Here is a 9,698-nt window from a genome sequence, read left to right as displayed (position 1 = left end):
TGATGGGCTCAAGTATAGCAGGGATTGTGGGGCTGGCGCGGGATCGGGCAGTGTTTTGTTCTGCTGTGCATGGGGTCGCTATGAGTCGGAAATGACTCAATGGCACATAACAACAACAACAGGAAGAAGGCTCTAGAGCTACGCCCTATTTTCACCGGGGATTTAAAGAACAGAAGAGATACTGAATTTCCTATGAGTCCCCGCTCTGCTGTTCCCTCAGCTTTCTCCCCTCTTTCTAGATTTGGCTTGTCTAGACCCATGGAAATGCTCCCCTGGGTGACTTGATCAAGTCATGGCCTTCTGGCTCTGTGTCTGCTAACACTGACAAAGGTGATCTCTTTCTTTACACTCTCCTCACTGGATTTCAAGCAGGGTTGGACAGTTTCCACAAGCAGGTTAGGGAAGTTCCTGGAGTGAGGATGGACTTGTAGATAGTTCCCAAATGCCCCACCTATAAAAATGCAAAAGTTCAGGTTACTTTTTAGGTCCTGGAAAAATGTCCAGCTACCATGCTGTAGTTATCTAATGCTGCCATGGCAGACATACAAGTGGATGGCTTTAACAAACAGAAATTTATTCTCTCCCAATTTTGGAGGCTAGAAGTCCAAATTCAGGGTAACAGCTCTAGGGAAAGGCTTTCTCTTTCTGTCGGCTCCAGGGAAAGGTCTTTGTCTCCTTTCAACATCTCTTGGACAGCATTTCTTGGAGATTTCTATGCATCTTGGCCTCAGTCTTCCGCTGGGTCTAGGATCTTCTGAGTACAGGGACTCTGAGTCCAAAGCATATGCTCCACTCTCAGCTCTTCTTTCTTGGCAGTATTAGGTCCCTCTGATCTCTGCTCACTTGTTTAATCCCTTTTATATCTCAAAAGGCATTGACTCAAAATACAACCTAATCCTATAGATTGTATCCTGCCTCATTAATGTAACTACCTCTAATCCTGACTCAATAACATCGTACAGGTGAGGCTTTATAACACCTAGCATAATTACATCAGATCACAAAATGGAGAATAATTACATAACACATCTTTAATTCCATCCCCAAGCATGGGGCCAGATTTTCTTGGTTGCTGACAAAGAATTAAAGTAAGCTTTATGGGTGACTCAGTTGAGTGTGTCCTTTTTTCCACCAAGACAAGCATTATCAGTAGAATGAAGCAAAGCCTCCTGCTCCTACCTTAGGCTTTTACAGTGACAGCTGCCTGCATAAAGTAGTGAAAGAGAAGGAAAAATAGATATGAGAATGTAATAACTGGCAAATTAAGACTATATGGGCTCATGGTTTTGGGAAAAGCAATGAGGCAAACAAATATGATAAAATGTAAAGGACTCTGTGGGATTTGGGAAATTAGCATGAGTACATAACTCTAGTGCTAACTTCGAGCAATGGCATTATGAAACATTCATCAGCCTTTTGCCTTTTTGAGCTCTTTTGATGACTTAGTCCTTGAGCTATATTCTAAAACTTAAAATAATTATGTTTCACAGCAAACAAATATCTATATGCTTAAGTATAAGTTGCATATTCAACTCATTTAGCAATGAACCGATTAGAAATAGGATGGGCTAGAAGCTCTGGTAGCATAGTGCCTATGGCATTTGACTGCTAACCAGAAGGCTGGTGGTTCAAACCCACCAGCCACTCCTCAGAAGGAAAGCTGGGCAATCTACTCCATAGTGATACTGCCTCAGAAACCCAAGGAGAGGTTGCCATGAGTCGGATCCAACTGGATGGCACATAACAACAACAACATACATTTAAAACTATTTGAAATGTTACCAAGTGTCCAAACCTAAAGAGATAGAGAACATAGTACTCACAGATGCTATAATCTTTCCTTCTTGCTTACTTTTTTCTCTCTGCAATAATGTTAATCTTTTGAAGCATTATTATTTGTTTTTGCTTCTCCTGTTATTCTTGAACAGAATAAGGGGATACTGCATGGTTTAAAATCAAGAAAGGTGTGTATCAGAGTTGTATCCTTTCACCAAACTTATTCAGTCGTATGCTGAGCAAATAATACAAGAAGCTGGATTATTGAAAAATAATTCGGCATCATGATTGGAGGAAGAAGATTCATTAATAACCTGCAACATGCAGGTGACACAACCTTGCTTGCTGAAAGCAAAGAGGACTTGAAACACTGATTCAGATCAAAAACTGAAGACAGCCTTCAGTATGAATTACACCTCAGTATAAAGAAAAAAAAAATCCTCACAACTGGTCCAGTAAGCAACATTATGATAAATAGAGAAAATATTGAAGTTGTCAAAGATTTAATTATATTTGGATCCACAATTGGCACTTATCTTAGGCTGGGTACTCTAGAGAAGCAAAACCAATGAAGCTGAGAGACAGAGAGAAATTATCTCCAGGAAATGGCTCACACAGCTGTAGAGGCTGACAAGTCCTAAGTCTATGGATCAGATGTAAGATGGAGGCATCTCCTGACTCATGCACCTGCAGCAGCTGCTCAACTCAAGATTGGCAGGCAGTATAACAGACTGCAGGAGCTCTGGTAGCATAGTGCCTAAGACACTTGACTGCTAACCAGAAGGCTGGCGGTTCAAACCCACCAGCCACTCCTCGGAAGGAAGATGGGGCAATCCTACTTCCGTAGTGATACTGCCTCGGAAACCCAAGGAGGGGTCGCTATGAGTCAGGGCAAATAACAACAACAACAATATAATAGACTGCTGACTGCTGAGGCTGATAAATCCAAGATCAGCAGGTAAAATAACAGATTGTTGGCTCTCAGGCTGCTAAGAAACAATCCCAAGATCAGCAGGCAACACATCAGGCCACTGGTTCAAGTCTGAGAACTGGAGATAATAGTGGGCCCAAATGCAGGAGCAAACAGCCAGAGGTCTTTCCCAAAGCTGCTCCATATACACTGGAGGCAGGCCACACCTGAAGATAACTCCCTTTCAACTAATTAGCTGCTTACAGCAAATTCCACCATGGAGGTGATTACACCACATCCAATCTCATCATGGGGAATAACCATCCAGCTGCTAAACCACTCAAAATCATAGCCCAGCCAAGTTGACACCCAACTTTAACCACCACAAAACTCATGGCAGCAGAAGTCAAGAAATGATATATCGCATTGGGAAAATCTGCTGCAAAAGACCTCTTGAAAGTGTTAAAAAGCAAAGATGCCAGATCGAGCATCTAAGATGTGCCTGACCCAAGCCATAACAGTTTCAATTGCCTTGTATGCATGCACAAGCTGGACAATGAATAAGGAAAACTGAACAAGAATTGATTGATGCTTTTGAATTATGTATTGGTGAAGAATATTGCATGAACCATGGACAGCCAAAAGAATGAACAAATCTATCTTGGAAGAAGTACAGCCAAAGTGCTACTTAGAAATGAGGATGTTGAGACTTTGGCTCATATACTTTGGATGTTATCAGGAGGAACCAGTCCCTGGAGAAGGATATCATGCTTGCTAAAGTAGAAGTTCAGCAAAAAAAGAGGAAGCCCTTCAATGGATTTGCACAATGGCTGCAATGATTATAAAGATGGTGAAGGATCAGGGCAATGTTATGTTCTGTTGTACATGGGGTGGTTATGAGTCAGAACCAACTTAACAGCACCTAAAAACCACAACATGCTCTCTTTCTATTTCCTTCATAAACAAAAAACCAAAAACAAAACCAAACTTACTGCCATCAAATCAATTCCAACTCTATGAACCCCATTGGGTTTCCAAGGCAGTAAATCTTGACAGAAGTAGATTGCTCCATCTTCCTTCCATGGAGGGGCTGGTGGGTTTGAACCACCAACCTACTGAATAGCAGTCAAATGCCTTAGGCACTGTGCCACCAGAGCACCTTATTTCCTTCATAGCATACATTAAGATCCAGGAATAATGTTTTCCTTCTCCAGAAATTAAGAAATGTCTATTAAAAGAATAATTAGATAGTTTTTCCCCAAAGAGGTAAACAGATGAGAAAGACTAATAATATCCAGTGCCGAATAGATGATAGAGAATGGACCCTTTCATACTTTTGTGAAATCGAGTGTTGGTTTTTTGTTTGTTTGTTTAGGGGAGAATCTGATGGCATAATTTGAAGCTTTAAGAGAGGTAAAAAAATATATATATATGCTTACTCATTGTGATAGTTAAGGTTGTTGTCAAGTTGGCAGGAGCTGGTTGAGTGGCTGGGTAGTTATTTTCCATGATGAGACTGGCAATCAACTGCATGGTGGGATCTACCACAAGCAGCTGAGTAGCTGCTTTAGGGATGTGTTCTGCTTCCTGTATATAAAAAGCAGCTTTGGGAATGGTCTTTAGCCTTTTGGCACACTTGAACCCGGCATGTAGCTGAGTCATTGTTCAACAGCCTGCCATGCCCTGCCAATCTCAGGACTTCATCGGGACTTGAATTAGTGGTCTGTCATGTTGTTTGGTAACATTGGGACTGTGACTTTTTAATTATCAACCATGGGCTTGTCAGCCTCAGCAGCCAGCAGCTGTCTGAGTGAAGAAAAGCCTCCAGCTTCACTGGGCCGGGAGCAGGAGGCAGAGCTGAAGCCCAAGGTGGAGGGGCTTTCACTCAGCCCCTAGAGCCTGGCACTTTGAACTTGGACTTAAACCCTCCAAACTATAACGGAATAAACTCCTGTTTGTTAAGGCCATCCCGTTTGTGGCATATTCTTGTCAGAGTAGCACTAGGTAACAGAAAAACACCCATTGACTCAACAACTTCACATCTAAGATTTATTCTGAGGAAATAATTAAATTAGTACATACAACTTTATACACAGAATATTTAATGAATCATAAAATGTAAAAAAATAAAAATAAAAAAGATGACACCTTAAATATTCTCATGAAGCTCACTTTTACTGTGGATAGAGAGAATCACACTTACAGAGGCAAGATTCAGTGTGGCTGTGCACAATGTAATATGTGAGGGACCAGAGAGCCTCCAACTTCCTGGAATGGAAAAGGTGATGGTGGTGGGGGACACAGGAAAAGCTTTTCAGAGACCTGAGCTACATAGTAAGGAATTTGCTTGGTTATGCTGATTCTTCTAGGGCTACCAAGTAAGGCACACTTTTGCAACTCCAAGAATGAGACCTACCCCCACATCTAGAGACAGAAAGGAAGCTAGCAAAAACTAACCCAACCCACAAAGAATTAGTTGCAACCTATCTCGTTTTGAAATTAGAATGTACTTCCAATTATGGATGACTAATAGATTTCTCGGTTTGTTTAGCAGCCACTGTAAATTACAACTGATAAAAGATATGCCATAACTTGCAAACATTTTTTTAAGTTAATGAAAACTGCAAAATGAAAATGAGTAATTTGAATGAAATGTAGAAAATGGAGAGTCAAAAGGTAGCCATGCTGTATATCAGTGTGTCCTATTTTCAGTCCAGAAAAGAGGTTACTATTCTAACCCAAAAGTAGAAAAAGAGCAGTTACAAATTTGATTGATCATCAGAGATATCCTCAAAGAGAACCCTGCTTCTGCTGCTGTAATTCTAAAGTGTAATTTGGTCTCTAGAGTATATCAACCACTAGAGGGGAATCGCACTGCTGTCAACTTGGATCCGACTCATAGTGACCCCTCCTTGGATTTCCGAGGTGGTATCACTATAGAAGTAGATTGCCCAACCTTCCTTCCGAGGAGTGGCTGGTAGGTTTGAACTGCCAGCCTTCTGATCAGCAATCAAGTGCCTTAGGCACTACACTACCAGAGATCCTATTAAGGGGAGTAGTCCAATTTATACTATTGTAAAATCATACACTGGCATTTGGCTTTCACTGAGTTTGGTTATTGCAACTCAGTTCATGAAAAAAATCATCACGTCCTATTCATTGCTTGAAGGAACTCTGGTGGCATAGTAGTTAAGGCATTTGGCTGCTAACTTAAAGATCGGTGGTTTGAACTCACCAGCCACTCTGTGGAAGAAAGATAAGGTGATCTGCTTCCCTAGAGATTTACAGCCTTGAAAACCCTATGAGGCAGTTCTACTCTGCCCCATAGGGATGCTATGAGTTGGAACTGACTCAATGGCAATAGGTTTGGTCTTTTTATTTTTTCAGTCAGTGCTTCCACTCTGCCAAGTTCTATTTGAAGGCATTGTAATAGGCTTCTGTTTTAATAGTGTGTTATAATTACCACATTTTGACTCAGTGTGTTCCAATTATTAGAAATTAGGGCCCCAGCAGAAATGATTTTTCCAAACGTGGATCTATGAAACATTAATATTCTAATAAATGTTAATAGGTTATCAAATGAGGAAACTCTGCAGGGAGCCCCTCATCTTATTGTTGCTGTTGTTAGCTGCCTTCAAGAACAAAATGCACAACGAAATGAAAGACTTTTAGCCCTGTTCCAACCCCGTGATCAGTGTAATTCATAGGGTTTTCGTTGATTGATTTTCAGCGTAGATTTCCAGGCCTTTCTTCCTAGTTTGTCTTAGTCTAGAAACTCCACTGAAACCTGTTCAGTGTCTAGCAATGGTCTCACATCTTACAGGTCTCCAAGTGCATATTGTGATTATAAAAGAGAATTCCTGCAGTCAAGAAAGGTCTCCAACTATGCATAGCCTGAGATTTCCAAAACATATATGACTACAAAATCCATTTTAAATTATTTAACAATTAATGTAATGAATGTCCTGTGTGAGTAACACACCCTTAGCATCATCTAGGTTGGTTCTGGTATAGTTTGTGAAAGTTCAAAAATGCTCACTAAATCACATTTGAACTTAACTTTCGTGGCAGTGTCTTGTATCTTAGAGTCACAGGCTGACTTTGGATGTGCTGTAACATGTAGGGAGAACACCTCTTGTTGACCATTGAGTCAATTCCAACGCATAGTGAACCTATAAGGTAAGAGCAGAACTGCCCTGAAGGACTCTCTAGGCTGTAAATCTTTATGGGAGCAGATTGCCAGGTTTTTCTCCCTTGGAGCTGTTGGTGGGTTCCAACCTCTGAACTTTGGGTTAGCAGCCAAGCCCTTTAGCCAGGAATACCTAGTAGGATATGTTTCTTTTAGTTCAACCTACCCTTTTAATGGGAGTAGCCCTGGTGGCACAGTAGTTAAGTGCTTGGCTGTTAATTGAAAAATTGGTGGTTCAAGCCTACCAGCTATTCCATGGGAGAAAGATGATAGTCTGCTTCTATAAAGATTTACACCCTTGGAAACCATACAGAACAGTTTTACGCTGTCCTATAGGGTCACTGGGAGCTCTGGTAGCATAGTGCCTAAGGCACTTGACTGCTAACTAGAAGGCTGGTGGTTCAAACCCACTAGCCACTCCTTGGAAGGAAGCCGGGGAAATCTACTTCCATAGTGATACTGCCTCGGAAACCCAAGGAGGGGTTGCTATGAGTTGGGTCCAACTCAACGGCATGTAACAGCAACAACAACATAGGGTCACTATGAATTTGGCTTCTTTTATTCTTTTAACCAAGGAAAACAATAGGACCTAGGGAAAGAAGCACTGCAAGTTTAATTAAAGAGTATATGTTGATATATCCTTGAAACTCACTTGCCATTGAGTCGATTCCGACTCATAGCAACCCACCTTTGGGTTTCTGAGGCAGCAAATATTTAGGGAAGTAGATTGCCCAGTCTTCCTTCTATGGAGTGGCTGTTGGATTTGAACCACCAACTTTCTGGTTAGCAGTCAAATGCCTTAGGCACTATGCCATTCAGAGCTCCTTATATATCCTTGATGGAAAGCCAAAAATAAATTAATAATCCATTACCATCAAGTGGATTCCAACTCACAGTGACCCTATAATGACAGAGTAGAACTGACCCATAGGGTTTTCAAGGCTATAAATCCTGCAGAAGCAGACTGCCACATCTTTCTCCTGCAGAGGTGACTGGTGGACTCGAACCATTAACTTTTCTTTAGCAGCTGAGTGCTTTAACCACGGTGCCACCAGGGCTTCTTTTGGAGGAAAGCAATCCTCTTCAATTTTTTTTTTTAATGATCATTTCCAAGCCTTTTAAAACTTTTTATTCATTTGTTTATTCTTAGGCATTTGCAAGCCCAGAGTTCTCCAGAAGAGTGTGGTGTCTTCACAAGACAGGCAAATAAGGTACCTGGACATCTTGATTCCAAAGTAACTGTGTCCCCTTACTTCACTCATTGGAAACCTGTCTGTGCCTGCTTGGTTGGGCCGTCCAAACATGAAACTGTTAGTGATATTTTGAAGCCTTTGAGACAAAAGCCCAGCTTGCTAAAGAACTTTGGTTCAGTAGAGAGACAGGGAGGTACAGTGAAGAGAGAATCAAAAGCCTGGAAATTTGCTGCTGAGAATAAATGCTAGCTGCTCCCTGAGGTGATTTGTCTGTGCACTCCACTCTCTACAGATGTTAGAGCCTCTTTCTGAGTAAGGACCCGAGGTTCTTTGGTAGCACTTTGATATCCTGCTTGAATTCAATATGTGAAATGGAGGCGTCTCTCTGTGACTTGGAGCCCACAGCAGGCTTTGAAGTCTGATCCAATTTTTGCTGCTTACTATTTGATGTTGAAAGGATGAAATGAAGAAAATGTACAGTTTTTGCCAGTAACTCTGCTGAGCATATGTAAGATTAAAAAAACAAAATCCTTTGGATGATGTACTTAGAAATGTTAAGTAGATTAATACCTTCCTATAGGTTTTTCTTTTTTTCTTTTTCAAAGATCAAACTTCCATATAGGAAAAAAATTGGCACATAGGTATTTTTATATTCCGGGCTATAATTAATTTAAGAAGGGGCTAGGGTGATATGTTCAGAGGAAGAAATAAATGAATGAAGCAAAGGTGTGGAGACTTTGCTATTAATTGCCCCAAGGAGAGGGGCTTCACTTAATTCTAATGCAAGACAGCCACAATGCACAACATGAATCCAACAAACTTAGCTTGTTCTTAACAATCAGGGCTAAGAGTCCTGGTCCTGTTAAATGGAAGTTATGTCCTTAAGGCTGTTTCACCAAGGGATAAAAATAATGCTTCTCTCACGGGGTCTTTCTGAAGCACTCGGTTTCTGAGACTGATTTGGTGCCATCTCAGATATGCCACGCTGCTCCAGAGCACCGAGGCCGGAGTCCCAGGGGAGCCCTTCAGAAACCTGGTAAGAAGAACATTTTGAGTTGTATGATGCTTCTATCATTTGCATGTTTGTATACTTTTTAATAAGTTGTTTTGACAGGACTATCTAGAAGGCAGGACTCAAATTAGATAGTTATATGACCTGTTGTTGTTGTTGTTATGTGCCATCGAGTCAGACCTGACTCAGAGTGACCCCTCCTTGGGTTTCCGAGACAGTATCACTATGGAAGTAGATTGCCCAACCTTCCTTCCGAGGAGTGGCTGGTGGGTTTGAACCGCCAGTCTTCTGGTTAGCAGTCAGGTGTTTTAGGCACTATGCTACCAGAGCTCCTAGTGTTAGCTTTTTGGTTTGGGAAGCCACAGGTCTGGAGGCAAAACTTTTATTAAAGGTAGCAGTTTACTGCATCCACGTCTCCTAAGTTTACTTTTCTGAGGGAGGAAAATGAATTTCAAAGGCTGTGTTTCTCTCTTCATTTACGAGAATCTCAGAAAACCAAACACAAGTAAACATCTTTTTGGTATTCTTTGCCTTGAGCCAAGATCCATCTGACAACAGCTATGATATCCCTTGTTCCACGTCCTCTTCTGAATCCGGCTTGAACCTCTGGAAGTTCTC

At 41.3% G+C, this 9,698-nt stretch overlaps 1 protein-coding gene across 1 annotated transcript in view; it reads left to right on the top strand.

The window, feature by feature from the left end:
• Window positions 1–9,698, top strand: part of MYO3B (myosin IIIB) — a 517,685-nt gene that overhangs the window by 381,337 nt on the left and 126,650 nt on the right. Inside the window, exons 31-32 of the mRNA XM_007944671.2 lie at window positions 8,026–8,086; window positions 9,008–9,104. Of these exons, the coding sequence (XP_007942862.2) occupies window positions 8,026–8,086; window positions 9,008–9,104 (158 nt within the window). The remainder of the gene's footprint in view (window positions 1–8,025; window positions 8,087–9,007; window positions 9,105–9,698) is intronic.

The sequence above is a fragment of the Orycteropus afer genome, unplaced genomic scaffold (genome assembly GCF_000298275.1).
Source record: "Orycteropus afer afer isolate SDZICR_OR568_19922 unplaced genomic scaffold, OryAfe1.0 scaffold00001, whole genome shotgun sequence".
Lineage (NCBI taxonomy): Eukaryota > Metazoa > Chordata > Mammalia > Tubulidentata > Orycteropodidae > Orycteropus > Orycteropus afer.
Note: the sequence above shows the minus strand (reverse complement) of the source record. Positions and strands in the feature narration are given on the sequence as shown.